At 36.3% G+C, this 15,048-nt stretch overlaps 1 protein-coding gene across 1 annotated transcript in view; it reads left to right on the top strand.

The window, feature by feature from the left end:
* Positions 1-15,048, top strand: part of ints7 (integrator complex subunit 7) — a 34,158-nt gene that overhangs the window by 8,479 nt on the left and 10,631 nt on the right. The window contains exons 5-12 of the mRNA XM_039737949.1: positions 838-884; positions 2,510-2,709; positions 3,428-3,550; positions 6,331-6,448; positions 8,239-8,373; positions 9,202-9,299; positions 11,152-11,391; positions 13,924-14,061. Of these exons, the coding sequence (XP_039593883.1) occupies positions 838-884; positions 2,510-2,709; positions 3,428-3,550; positions 6,331-6,448; positions 8,239-8,373; positions 9,202-9,299; positions 11,152-11,391; positions 13,924-14,061 (1,099 nt within the window). The remainder of the gene's footprint in view (positions 1-837; positions 885-2,509; positions 2,710-3,427; positions 3,551-6,330; positions 6,449-8,238; positions 8,374-9,201; positions 9,300-11,151; positions 11,392-13,923; positions 14,062-15,048) is intronic.

Here is a 15,048-nt window from a genome sequence, read left to right as displayed (position 1 = left end):
CACCATCACCCTCTGCTTCCTGTGTCTGAGCCAATTCTGCACCCATCTAAAAACATCACCCTGAATTCCCACTTCTTTTAACTTGATGCCCATCCTCTCATGTGGCACCTTATCAAATGCTTATCAAATGCTTTCTGAAAGTCCAGATAAATAATATCATAAGCTCTAAACCATAGTTTAGAGTTTCTCTTCCTGTCTGAGTGTGCCATTTATCTTACTTTGTTGTATTCTAACACTACAAACCAAAAGGGGAAAAAATAGATAATCTGAAAATTCTAACCGGTTGCATAAACAAAAAATATCTGTTTTTTGGTTCCTGACTTTTGACACTTAGTATAACAGGACAATTTTTAAATTAGTGATTTACTACAAATCGAAGTGTCGTATCTTACATTTTGTCATGCATGCATGACTTCAAAATTGAAACCACATCTGGTTTAGCTAACCATTTGTGCGTGGAATCAGGCCTTTCAGGTATAATAGATTTTTAGTTGATACTAGGCCAAAAAGTAATGAAATCAGATTAGAAGGCTTTTAATACCATAGTGGTGCCTTATTGGCCACTGGTCAGCATATTGCTTTCTTTCTAAGGGATTCAAGATTATCATCTTCATTTTTCATTATTGTGGGGAAAGGTCATGATGTATTCTCTGACTACACTGTTTTGCAAATGTTAAAATAACTTCAGTATTGTGATAAAAAACAGATTAGATAAAGATATTACCATGAAGTGAGGATAATTTGGTAATCCTCAAAGAAAGCAAAATGGGTTTTATTGACATTGACCTATCGCATTGATCCACTTTTATTAATTTTTTTCATTTGTTTTACCATTAGGGATTTTGCAGCTGGAATCTGTAACAAAATCAGTGAAATGATTCAAGGTTTGTGTACATTTGTTACTGATACCGCATATTTTCTTTAATTTTTTCCTTACTTGCCATCATGGATTTACATAACCTATGTTAGGCACCAAAATGTTATTTGACCTTTAGCAGTGTGTGTGTGTGTGTTTTTGTGATGTGTATAAATAAATACTGTATAAATGTGTTGTGTGTGGTTTGCATAACCTTCATATCACAAAACTACGATAGACTGTTTTGTTTTGACCATTGTGGAATTCAACTTTATGAATGCCAGTAATTTGCCATGCAAGAAAAGACAGATGAGCAGAGCAACATGTATCACAGATTTTTGTCTAATAACCAATTAGAATTTAAACATGACTAATTAATAATGAGCTAAGTGTTTACCATTAAGACACTGCTTTTCAGTAAAACGTGAATAATAAGTTATAAATCAGTTATTTCAAGTAGTAATAACCATTTGCAACATTAGTAATGTCTTGGCTATATTTTAAAATAAAGTTCTACCTTAATAAAAATACAGTTTCTAGATGATTTCAAGCTTTTGCATGCTAGAGAGTGTCTGAGTGTCTGTGTGTGTGTGTGTACTGTATATATGGTATTTCCTCACATATCTACAGTACATATACACACTTTATTAGAGCCACATGTTCATTAATATTCTTATCTTCCACACAGCCAAAGAAGTGGCTGCAACAGAAATCTATGAAGCATGCAGACATGACCTGAAGGTTTTGTTGTTTGTAAAGTCCTTATTAAAGGCAAGGCATGTAATCCAGAAGACTTTTACCATGTTATGATTGTTGGCACAGTATGTGCTAGATTCACCATTTGAGAAGCAGATGCAGTTCTGGGATTTTTATGCTTATGGAGATTGGTGCAGTAAACAAAAACAGCCCTGTGAATGGCAGATCTGTGGGTGAAAACACGTTGTAAATGAGGATGGTCACCATACTTGTTAAAGCTGTCAGAAAGCCCACAAATATTTGCTTAACTGCATTTTACCAGAGAGTTGTTCAGAAGACATCTCTGACCTGTGTGCACAAAGTTTTATTGCTTCTATGCAACTATATGTCTGCAACTTTTCATAAATAAAACTTCAAGTAAAACCAAATGGCAGTGTCTTTTTCATTTAATATTTACATTAGTCTTATGCATGTGTTTAAGATGTCCATACAGTGACATAGTGATTAGATAGATGGTAGATAGATACTTTATTAATCCAAAGGGTAAATTAGTGATTAGTGCTACTTCCTCTCAGCTTTGGAGTTCTTTGTTTGAATCCCCAACCCTGATGCTGCCTGTGTGGAGTTTGTATTTCTGTGTACCTTTTTCTTTACCTTCCACATCCCAAAGACAAGCTGGGATTTGACAGTTGGCTCCAAGGTGGCCCCATATGAGTAAATGTGCATGTGAGTCTACCCTAAAATGTCCAAACACCCCGTCCATGGTTATTTTCTGCCTTCCACACATTTGCCCAATAAGCTCCTCATAATCCTGGTCTTGGTAAGTGTATTAGAATATTAGATGAATGGATGTGTTTATGATAAACTTTTTTCCAAAAGAGAAAATGAAGTTAAATGATATTCTTTATAATAAAGTGGAATCAAAATACATTAAAAAAATACATTTATTTATTTTAGGTCTTGCCACACCCGTTGACTTGAAACTGAAGCTTATCCCACTTTTGCAGCACATGCACCATGATGCCAGCTTGGCCTCTAGCACTCGACAACTGTTACAACACCTTCTAACATCCTACCCATCCACAAAGATGGTCATTGTCACGCTGCACTCCTTTACATTGTTGGCAGCCTCCTCCCTCATCGACATCCCCAAACAGGTGAAGATATTTAATTGATTTGCACCAGACACTGGTCTTGGTGTTTTAATTGTGGCAGAACTGTTTCAGTAGCAGCATCAGAAAGTAAAACAGTGAGTTCTTTCATTTTTAGCCCTTTTCTGAAATCTAACAGAGAATACTGTAAGACACAATCATATTTATTCTTTATTCTTAAATCCAATACAGTCTGGCATGTAGTCAGTCAGTTAATTGGCCTTTTTATTATATAGAACCTTACATTACTAGCAACATCACCTTTAGATAAATTGGAGCCTTCATTCCAAATGCACAAATGCAAAAAGGAATCTAAAAAAAAATATATATTTTTTTTTTCTTAAAAGAGAAAAAAAAATCCTGCTGTTAAAAGGAGGTCTTCTTTAAAATAAGATGAGCACATAAGTGCAGTTTGTATAATTCTGGAATCCATAAAATTTGAAATGTTGAAGCATATTTAAGTCCCAAAAATTTTAAATAAGTAATTTGGAGTCTGTACTTTTTTTTAGTATTTCTCTTTTGGTTTCATATTTGAACTTACCTGCTTATACCACAGAAAAAAACATTATTCATGTCACTGACTGTATAAATTAAGCAGTTTCATCTTGTTAATCTTTATAAACCTGTAAACCATATATATAATATTCATAAAGAATTACTTTCTAGTGTCCAGTGACTCTCAAAATTGTTGTGTTGTAACTATACTTTTTTTTTTTCTTTTCAGATTCAGCTGCTGTTGCATTATCTGAAGGAAGACCCCAGGAAAGCTGTCAAAAGGCTCTCCATTGAAGACCTGAGGTTTTTGGCTAAAAAAGCTCCTCATCTGTGGACAAGGGAGAATATACAGGTACTTCAAAATCACACATCTGATCACATTTTAGATTTTTGAAGCTTTAAAAATAATCATTTGATTCTGTGTGAAGGTTTCCTAGAAAGTTTGTCCCAGAAAGTAAAATGAGTTATTCTTGGCTCCACAAAGCAGATTTTTATGACTGCATTAATAGTAACAGCAAAGTTAGTATTTAAGATTGTAGATTTTTAAATAATCCATTAAATTATGGATACTCTCAAAAAGAATTGAGAAGAAATGCAGCATTAAAATGACCATTCATCCATTTTTACATTCAGGGTATTGTAACTGAGGGGTGCAAAGCCTATCCTGGCACTGTTATGGTCAGGACAGGAACTAATCCTGGCTGTTGGTCCATCACAGGATACACACATTTTACACCTAAACTCGCTCATAGAAAATATACAAAAAAATAACTTTAAAGAATTCAGGAACGTAAGTCAGGGCTGCAGTTACTGGGATTTTTGTCAAGAATGAGATTTAGTTAAAATAAAGTTTTTATATTTCTTTCCATAAATAGTGCTTTAGGAGACACTAGTTACATCCAATAACTGGTTTGTCTAATGTGTAGTGTAATGGTAAATGCAAATGAGAGTTCACTTTTTTGATATTTCTAGGTAAAAGAGGACAGTAACCTATTTTTGAATATTACTATAAAGGGTCAATTATTAAATTGCCATTGCTGGAAAAGGACTTACTTTGTCTGGAAAGTAAATGTGCTCTAGAATTATGTCAACATATTAGAAATTTGAACTTTAAGATTATTACAGATGTACCAACTGTCCAGCACATCCTTCCCTTCAAACTGTCTAGGGATGGTTCTGTCTGTTCAGGTCAATCAGAGTAGTGTCATCACCAGCAGTTTAACAGATGCAGTCATTGATGTAGAGGAGAGGAGTCAGAACACAACCCGGAGGGGACCCTGAATTAAGGGTCAGGGCCCTTGACTTGTTTTCACCCATCTTAACTGTCTGCCATCTTATTGTCTTAAGTTCTTGAATGCTAGGCATTAGATTTTGTGCCTAGGTTTGTGAACTGCATTTTTAGTAACAATAGTGTTTTAAGAATTCAGAGCCACAGTACACATGCAACTGTATCCTTGGCCAGCCAACAGATTTTATTTGAATATGAATTAGTGTTTCTTTAGCAGATGCCCTAAACAATAATGATTGTAAAGAAGATGATTAGAGACATTTCAACTACTTCACTTCCTTTAAACAGGCTTGTGCTATATAGGTAGGAGTCTGTTTCACCATTTGAAAAGTTTTTGATAGATTGACTTTAAGAGTAGATTGAAGGTCAATAAAGTTCTATTTCGTTAGTACAAACTTGTGTGAGACATGCTAATGTTCTTTGTAAAACACATGTCAAGGAATGCTATACTCTCTTAATTTATAACTACTAAGCCAAGCACGTCAAAAACTATATAATGTTGCAAAAGAAATAGGATTTACCACTGGGGTATGCATGAACATGTTCTGTGATGGACTGGTGGGCTGTCTAGGGATGTTTCCCACCTTCTGCCCACTGCTGCCATGCTAGGCCACCATCCCTATATTGGTTATGCAGGTTAGAAATTGAATATAGACTGGTCTTAGAGATTTTAATATACTGCGTTTCTTTCTAAAACAGTTGTTTCATATTGTTCGAAAATGAAGTAGCAAATACTTGCAGACATTCTTTATTATAATTGACTACTATAAACAAATCAAAGCATACAATTTAGAATGTTAGGGGCTTGAGTTATCATTAAGACACAACTGCCCAAAAACTTAATGAAAATCCAAATTATCATTATTCATTACTTGTATCATTATATATATATATATATATATATATATATATACACACACACATACATACAGGGAGTCCTCAGGTTGAGTGAGGGAGTTGGCGAACTACTTTTGTTGCATGCAGAGGAAGTGGTCCGTTTTTATATATATTTATATACTGTAGATGTCAAAGTGACTCTTGTGTTTTTCTCTTGGTTTTAGTTTTATCAAGTATAGTTTTGGTATAATTAGCCTTAAGAAGGGCATGCTTTCAAATGTCTAATCTAAAAATCTTAGCTACTGTATCAATTCAGCTGTCTTAAAAGCCTTATCAGGTTACTCTGGGCTAGCCTATTTTAATTCCATATTGCATTTCACCACCTGTAGAAAGACCGTGACCTTCAAGGACCTCTGCTACATTGTTACCACCCTTACTTTTCACAAAGAGCAGGTGATCTGGTAAAGATCCCTAATAAAGGGCTCTCTTTAGTTAAAGAAGCAAGAGAAAAGCCAAGCAGAATGACACCTTTTATTTATTTTTTAGCCAATAAAAGGTGTCATTTGGCTTGGCTTTTCTCTACATTCATAATGGCTAACATGGTACAACACTCTAGTGTTAAAGAAGCAAAAAACTTGTTTAATGAAAGCCAACAGCTAGTGTGACCATCTAGGAATAAATTTAGCTTCATTATTTCAGAATTATTCAAAGCAGGCAGTGTGGTGCATCTGCTGTGACACCTGACTTTAAACAACAAGGTTTCTGGGTCAGTTCTCAAATCAGCCTTTCTGCGAGACTCTTAACCTGCCTGTGATACAATTGTAATGTATTCTGGCCTTGCAGTTTATCTTGTATTGTTGCATCAGCTAAATATTCCAATTTTTTTTCTGTTTGCCTTGAAAATGAACAGGTTTCCAATGTTCTAATAGCATGTATTTAACTTGAATTCAAGGTACTTATTCATTTCAAAGTAACTGTATTCTTTTTATTGCTTTTTTCTCATTCAGACTCTCTGTGAATGTGCTCTCCAGACACCATTCGACAGCTTGAAGCTCGGCATGATGTCAGTACTTTCAATACTGTCTGGAACAATTGCCATTAAGCAATACTTCTACAGCTCACTAGGTCAGTGAACAGCTTTTTAATTGGTGAAGTTTCCAAGCACCAGGTGGGTGACAGTTTTTCCTCCAGGTTTCAGCTTATCAAATGCATGTGCATTTCGTAGATTTTTTTTCCATCCCTGAGGACTTCATTAAAACGGTGCAAAGCAATAGTTCATTCTTAAAGCAAGACTGCAGAGAGGTCAGGATTCTTCATGAAGGTCACTTTAAACCAATTGTGTGAGGATGGCCACTCATGGTCCTGAGTGGTAACAGTGGCTGCAGAAATGTATTCCAACCAATTGCTTTTGTTACCAACCCTTCTTATGTAATGGGGTGCCTCTCCCCAGTTTTGACTGTAATGATGCTTCTAGCTTAACTTCTGTTCCCCACAAATCAGAATCTGTTCAAGGGGTTTTGAAAATGGATTGATGCAATTGAAATTGACTTTATTTTGGAATTTCACGTAGATGTCTATTATTGCCTTTGTTTTTGCACATAGAAAATTGTCAGCGTGTTTAAGCTTGCACAATCTAATTCAGGGTCTTACAGGAACAAAGTCTTCTGCAGTTGCATCAAGTACAAGGCAGGTGACAGCCCATAACAAGGCCTACTCACTCTGACTTCAAGAAAATTCGGAGTCCCAAGTTAGCCTAACAATACACATCTTTTAAATGTTTAATTGACAACATAGACACAGGAAATCATAAAGACCACTGAGACAATGAAAAGGTGAGGAATTTAAAATTTGCACTAAAGTGGCAGAGCTAATCATTGCAACACCATGTTATTAGTTTAGTAGGAGTCCATACCATGGTCATAAATGTGTCCCTACATGATTACTACTATCTTCTGCTAAAACATTATTTATCTTTAATGTTTCCTTCCCTCAAAATTATATAGATAAAAACACAGCAGCATGAGGTACGTTTGATAAGTTTAGTGATGACGCAATAGGGAACAAATAGAAATATGTAAATTGACTATAAACAGCTGTCCAATTTATGTGCCCAGAGGTTTGCGTTACTGGAGTTACAGTATATTGAATGGATATTTTTTTTTTAAACCAAAGAAAACCTTTATCTTTCATAGCTTTAATAAGATAAGTTTAATTATGAATTTCATATCTTGCATTTCAACACACACACTGTGCAAAGCAGTTATTTTTCATATCTTCAACACAATATTAACTTCCTTGTAAAAAATTGAAGTGGAGTTTTGAGTAGACAGTAATAGGCGGCTTCTGTTAGTTGTGCCAGTTCTGTGAAATGTTTGCCCTCTTGAAGCCTGCTTAAATATTAAAGCTTTTAGATTCAGAGAGCCTTCAGGACACAAGTTGCTAGCATAAGTAGTGGCAAGTGAGATGCAGGGTGATGTTTTAAGTGGTAACAAAAACTGTACAAATATTCATGTGAAAAATAACTGTACTGTACAATGGAAAATTTATGGGCACATGTTAAGTTAGATTCTTACACAAGCTGTACCTAGAATTTTAAATTGAACAAAGTAAAATTTATTTTTTTGCATACATAATGTACATAGTGCAATGAATTTCTTACTTTCCTGTCTCTTCAGAAATAAGTATAATAGAATACCAGCAAAGACACACGTAAAAGTGTAAATATCATGTAATATATACATACTGTATAAACAATTTACATTTGCTTGAGTTTGTTATATTACATACAAAATGTGATTTTTATTTTGGAATGTTTAATATTATGATTGTTTACTCAGCACTGAGAAACATGGCTTTGTTATTGATATGAAAAAATACACTTGTTACCTTTCTTTCTTTACTTCTTAATGCTTTAGGAACTGGTACCACTCCTTCAGCGGCATCTGATTTGGTGAAGCTGGCCCAGGAATGCTGCTACCATAGCAACCGGGCTATTGCGGCAAATGGGGTTATTGTTCTGTCAAATATCGTCATTTCCTGCCCAGAGAAAGGTAAAACAACAGCTCTGTTAAAAGGTTTGGCCACATTTCGTGGGCTTTGGATAAGTGCTTGTGAAATAACAGCCTCCATCTTGTTTTAATTGTCCCTAGACTTCTTCAATATACTGCATTGTTTTGTTTCGTCCATATGTAATGTCAGAAGTAATACAAAACTGAAGTTTCTCTAATACTGACTCTTATCTTTGTTTGAGAAAGGAAGTAAGTTTAATATCCTGTTACAGTCTCTGTATGTTGCATCAGAAATTAAATTGGGTCAAAACATTTAGTTATTTGTTTGATTTATAGTAACTGATAAGCTAGGTGGACTGAAGTGCAGCAGACCAACATTAATTCTTCCTTTTATAATTCTTATATATAGCATAAAAGTTATGGTGACATGCTGTGGCACAGTGGATACTATTGGAACCTCGCAGCAGTGCCTGGACTTTACTTTGATACATTGCTTTGGTATACTCTGCGTAGTGCCTTCTCATTCCCACAAGTTTCCTCAGTTTTTTTTCCATGGTCTGCAGACTTGAGTAGGTCAGCTGTCACATCTGCTATCCCTGTATGTGTAGAAACCTGTGAACAGGCATGCTATCCAGACCAATGTCCTGCCTGGTCACCAGTGCTGCAAAGATGGCTAGAAGGGTGAATGGCATCAAGTAACTTTAAATATTGTTTTTCTGAGATTAGCTCAAATATTTTGGACACAGTTAATTTATTACGGGAGTAATCTGGATTTTGGAATGCATTTGTACCTTAAAAAAAATATATATAATTTTTTTTTTCTCCCCTTCTCATCCCAAACAACTTGGCACCCCCACCCCAACTTGGCAGATCTTTTGACTGTAGAGCAAGATGCACTGTTTGGCCTGGAATCTCTTTTGGTTCTCTGCAGCCTGGATGAAAGCCCAGCTTCTCAAGCAACACTAAAGGTACAGGTTAACAAGTTGGCTCAGTTAACTTCCTTAGCATTACATTTTATTTCTCAGAAAAACATGCAAAAAGTTTTGATTTTTTTTTTTTTTTGTATTGAAAAATTACATTTTTACTAAATCTTCTCTTTCTCCTGTGGGTCGTCCGGAGTGTGTTCTTACTCCTACTGTGTTCAGTGCTTGCATGGAATGGATGTCGGGCAAGGTTGTGGAGTGCAGTGGCTGTGGGGCATCTGTTGGTGAAGAGAGATTCACTGATCTTGACTTTCTTGATGATGCTGTGATCTTCACAGAGTCAATGGAGGCTCTTAACGGGAAGTCTGTGTGTCCTGGATATAAAACAAAATCCAGGCCTTTAATGACCTCTTGGACACAGCCATCAGCAACAACAACAACATTTATTTATATAGCACATTTTCATACAAAAAAGTAGCTCAAAGTGCTTTACATAATGAAGAAAAATAAAAGACAAAAATTAGAAATTAAAAAAGACAACATTAGTTAACATAGAATAAGAGTAAGGTCCGATGGCCAGGGAGGACAGAAAAAACAAAAAAAAAAAACCTCCAGAGGGCTGGAGGAAAAAATAAAAATACAGCAGTGTATCTGTCTGTCTGTGGAGAAAGTGTCAACTTCATCGAGGGGTTTACTTACCTCGGCAGTGACATTCATGTCTCTGGTGACTCTTTCTGTGAAGTCAGTAGACAGATAGGGAGTGCGTGGGGGGTCATGAGGTCTCTGGAAAGGGATGTGTGACTCTCCCAATATCTTATCTATGCAAAAGGATGAAGGTCCAAGTCTTTAGAGTCCCGCTGCTTACTGTCTTGCTATATGGTTGTGAGACATGGACACAGTCCAGTGACATGAAACAAAGACTGGACTCCTTTGGTACTGCGTCTCTTCAGAGAATCCTTGGGTACCGCTGGCTTGACTTTGTGTTGAATGAGCAGTTGCTCACGGAGTCATGAATGAGGCACATTACCTGCATTGTGAGGGAGTGTCAGATGCAGCACTACGGCCATGTGGCATGATTCCCAGACGTTGATTCGGCTGCGGCAGATAGATGGTTATTTCCCGGGGGTGGGGACTGGTACCGTGTGTCTGCCTGGGGGGGTTTGCCAACTGGGATCTCAGACTGTTTTGTTGTGTGGTGGGTGTGACAACACGCTGTACCAGTGCTAACCTGACCTGACGTTTCCTTTCCATTTTCAGTGCTTTCAGCAGTGATTAGAGGTCAACATTTGCACTCTGACTGGTCTCAGACTACACATTAAGCTCGGATGCTCTGTGTATTCTGACACCTTTCTTTCATGGTTAGAATTAATTATTTCAAAAATTTATGCTATGGTAGCTTTTCTGTGAGATCAGACCAGATAGGGTATCCTTCGCTCTCCATGTGCATTGATGACCTTTGGATGCCCTTGACCCTGTTACCGGTTCACCTTCCTTGCACCGCATTTGGTAGGTTCTAAGAAATGCAAACCAGCAACACCCCACAGGGTGCTATGTCTGCCTCTTATCATAGCCTAGTGCTTGGAACATGAATCACTCACAGATTAACAATCTGCTAAAAGCTACATTATTGATGTACATTTATAATTAAAGGTATTAATGTCTGATATTACTGTATGTAATGCTGAGTTTAAGCAAAGTCATGTTAGTTAAACTCTATGAATCTATCCCTCACATTAAACAAGCTTTATCCATACTTTAGGACTGTTCCTATTTCTGAGTCACTATTTTTTCATTTGTTCATTATTTCTTGTAAATGCTTTTTGTTTAAAATGCAATATTCTGGAATTTCTAATTTGAGTTTACACGGTCATATCTGAAATTTGCAATGTTTTCACAGACTGCTTTGACTGTGATGGTGAAGCTGGTGAGATGCCGTCCTCATTTGAGTCAGTCAGTTGTGGAGTTCATCCTGACCCAACTCCACATGGCGCAGGACTCGACTCGCATCTTTCTTTGCCATTGCCTGGCAGCTATCGCCATGCAGCTTCCTGTCCTAGGAGAAGGAATGTTGGGAGACTTAATGGAGCTTTACAGACTAATTGGCCGCTCTGCTACTGACAAGCAGCAGGAGCTCCTGGTAAGACCACATTTGATTTCTAGTTTAGGTCAGGTTTTTACCAAATATAAACTATTCTTTCAATTTTTAACCAAAATGTTTTATCACATTTAATACTTAACTTTCAAATGCAAGAAATCTCAAGAATGTGCACAACTAAGCAAAATGGTCTGTCATATACATTCAAAATCAAAAACACCATACCAGGAATGGAAGATCATTTCCTTTACTGCAGTGTTTCCTGAAGGAACTTGATGTAATTTGGGGTTCTGCAAACTAAAGAGTGATAAGTGGGCCGCAGATTTATGTTAGCTCTTACTCATGTCTGTATTGTTTTAACTATAAAACACCATTTCCATATAAAAGAAACATTTCTAAGAAAAATCTAAATGTCTATAGAGTAGCAACAGTATGATTTTTAAGAATGTTTGTGGTGTCTGTGAAATCATGTTTTTGTTTCAGATCTATAAACCATAGTTAGCACTTTATTTGTCCCCAGTGGGAAATTAAGACTTTACTGAAGCTAAAGAAATAAACAATGACAACAACTACCCAAACGCACGTGAGCACTTCTGTCTTGGCCAATGATTAGAGAACTGTTCCTGTCTAATAACAAGGTTGTACGACTGACAAGTGGGGATACACTGACAAGCTGCTCTCAATGCTCTCGTTACATCTGCTGACAAATGTAGTCCAACAATTGGCTTCCTCACAAAACTTGATGGCATCATGGTAGCCAATATAGTGAGCAGTTTCCTTTTTATTTGTGACAGTAAGCCTGAATGGACTGCTGCTTTATGTTAATTATTGCAGGTATTTAACACTGCTGTTAATCGGATAAAATTCAGGAAAATTGGGTAACGGTAGATCTAATAGTAGAAGGATTTTCCCACAGCTCTCAAATCGGCTTCTTTCAGTATAATTTGTATCTTTCATTTTCTCTGGTGTTTCATTCACTTTGTTATTTACTTGAACCTTTATTTCTTCATTGCACAGTGTTGTTTTTTTCTACAGAAAAGCAAGTTAGAAGTTTCAGCGAGATTTTCTCAGTTATACACACGGGAGAAAATTGACCAGTGGCGGAGCAAATGGACATTGCTGTTTTTGCTAGGGTTTCAGTGGTGCATAAAACCATTTCTTCTAAAATAGTAGATCAGAGATATATACAGATAAAGGGCTTGTTTTTTGCATGGTGCCAGTTGCCCCAGGAGGGGCACTTTTTTGAGTTGCTGAGCTAAACTGAAATTTATGCAGCTTTTCAGCTAGTCGTCAGAGTCTGTTCTGCTGAGTTAATCAAGATAAGGCAACACATCTGCAGACTTTGTCGCAGCTGTTTCTCATTGAGAAATCTGTTGAATTACATTGAAGAATACTTTAAAACTTATATATTGTCTTTTAACATGACATTCTTGCTTCAGCTGTATAGCCGATACCAGTGTAGAGAAACAGGTATTGGGAGTGATCAATCTAAGATGTGATACAGTGTTTTTGGCAGAGAAGGTGTCAAATTATTTTTTTTCTTCAATGTTATTAAAATAAAACATTTTCTTGGGAGTTGGACAGCAAGGTAAGAAAGTGCTGCTGCTTTATCGATCCAGCTTCCTGGGTTTGTGTCCTGTTCCTGCATGCTCATTGTGTGTGATATGCATATCCTTCCCAGAAGTAAACATTAAGACTTGGCAACTCCAGTCATCTGTGCACATCACCAGAAACAGGGTAGCTAGCTTAGCTGGTGATCTCAAATTGGACCCTGTGTGGGTGACTTGATGGGCCTTTGATGGCCTCAAGCCCTGTTTCCTTTTTCGTATTCAGTGCCTGGTTTATAGAATCTCACCATTGAGATATTGTGTTGGGTTAAGGCAGTGCTTCTCAATTATTTTCTGTCATGCCCCCCCTAGGAAGAAGAAAACATTTCGCGCCCCCTGCGCGACTATAAATAGTATCATTTGTCTATAAAATTGTTATAAGTACACCTCTGCATAACACTGTATCCTTATTAACGTATAAGAGAATAAAAAAAGAAAGAAATATGGACCAATTTACAACAAAGAATAGCTTTATTAAATGTAACAGAAAAGATTTAAAGTGCATTCTAAATTAAAAAAAAATTTAAAAGAAAAATAAAAAAGCATGTTCCCCGAGGTCAAACGCCCTTGACGCCAGACCACCGCCCCACTATTTGAGAAACACTGGTTTAAGGGGATTTGAGAATATTATCTTGCGTTGCTTTTTTGTGAGTCTTCGTAACCATCATAGTACTTTCTTCAAGAATTTCAATTATTCAGAGTCAAAAATAGTGAACAAGTTGAAGAAAAGGGACCTTTATTGAAATGTAGTAACTTGCACAACATATAGTTATTGATATATTTAGATGTATAGCTATGATATGTCCCGAAAATGGGCATACCACATTTCTACTTTCTAATACAGTAATTTTGGCAATGGATAGTGAATGTATTCAGTGGCAACCGCTTGGTTTCATTTGATAATTATTTTACATTGACTGTTATGTACAATTTTTTTTTTTTTTTGGGTCTATTTTTTGACATTCAGGTTTCCCTAGCAACTGTGATATTTGTTGCCAGTCAGAAGTCTCTTTCACAAGAGGTGAAAACGGTCATCAAGCAACAGCTTGAAAATGTTGCTAATGGATGGACTGTGTACAGAATTGCTCGACAAGCCTCCCGAATGGTAAGAAGAGCCCTAGGAATTTTTTTTTTTCTGTTAATACCAATTAAGGATTTTGTTGCGCAGTCTTGTTCTGTTCTGTTCTATTCACCACATTTATACTTTTTATACTATTTTATTACCTCTGTAATACTGGATTAAGAACAGTTTTACCAGGAACAGGCCTTTCAGCTCAACCTAGGACACTATTTTCTATTCACCTAACCCTTTCATAGATCCAGCAAATTTGAAATTTGAAGATACTGTCTATTACACTAGTGTGTAAGTTACTCATTGAATCAGTTTTCTTTATGGAAAAAAGTTTTTATAAAAATTCAGTCTAAGACATGCTAGAGCTGTGTCCTACATTCTTGTTGTAAGAATTCATTTTAAAGTAGCAACTAGATTCCTCAATACAATTACCTTCATATTTCTGAATACTTATATAATGTCACCAGTTAATCTCCAAGTGCTTAAACTGAAAATATGTACAGTATGTATTGCATCGATGTGCATAGATTAATCAGACCCCTTAATAGTAAAAATGTCCTGCATTCGGTTCTATTTATTTTTGTATTGCACTTTTCATATCTCATGAGTTGCACCTTCATGGTGCCTCTAGAAATTAATCACAGTGTAAAATGTTCCCTATTACAGACCTCTTGGGCCTCAAGTTATGTTTTGTAGGCTGGATTGATGCGTCTCTAAGAAGAACAATAGTCTTCATCAAAGATCGTTGAACCCTGTTTTTAATCTGTTTATGATGCATTTAATGAATTAACAGTGTGTTATCTTTGCCACATTTACATGACATAACATGTCCATAGATTGACAGATGCAAAAAACAAACAAACAAATAAATTAATGAACAATATAGTATACTAAGGGGATTTGAGAATGGGTGTTTTCCTGCTATCCATTTTCTTAAATCACTTGTTCTTACATTAAACAATTCTGACATCTGTGAAACATGGGAAGCAAGCATAATACCTATCTAAACTGAACAAAGTG

This window comes from Polypterus senegalus, chromosome 16 (genome assembly GCF_016835505.1).
Source record: "Polypterus senegalus isolate Bchr_013 chromosome 16, ASM1683550v1, whole genome shotgun sequence".
Lineage (NCBI taxonomy): Eukaryota > Metazoa > Chordata > Cladistia > Polypteriformes > Polypteridae > Polypterus > Polypterus senegalus.
This window is presented reverse-complemented; position numbering and strand designations above follow the sequence as displayed.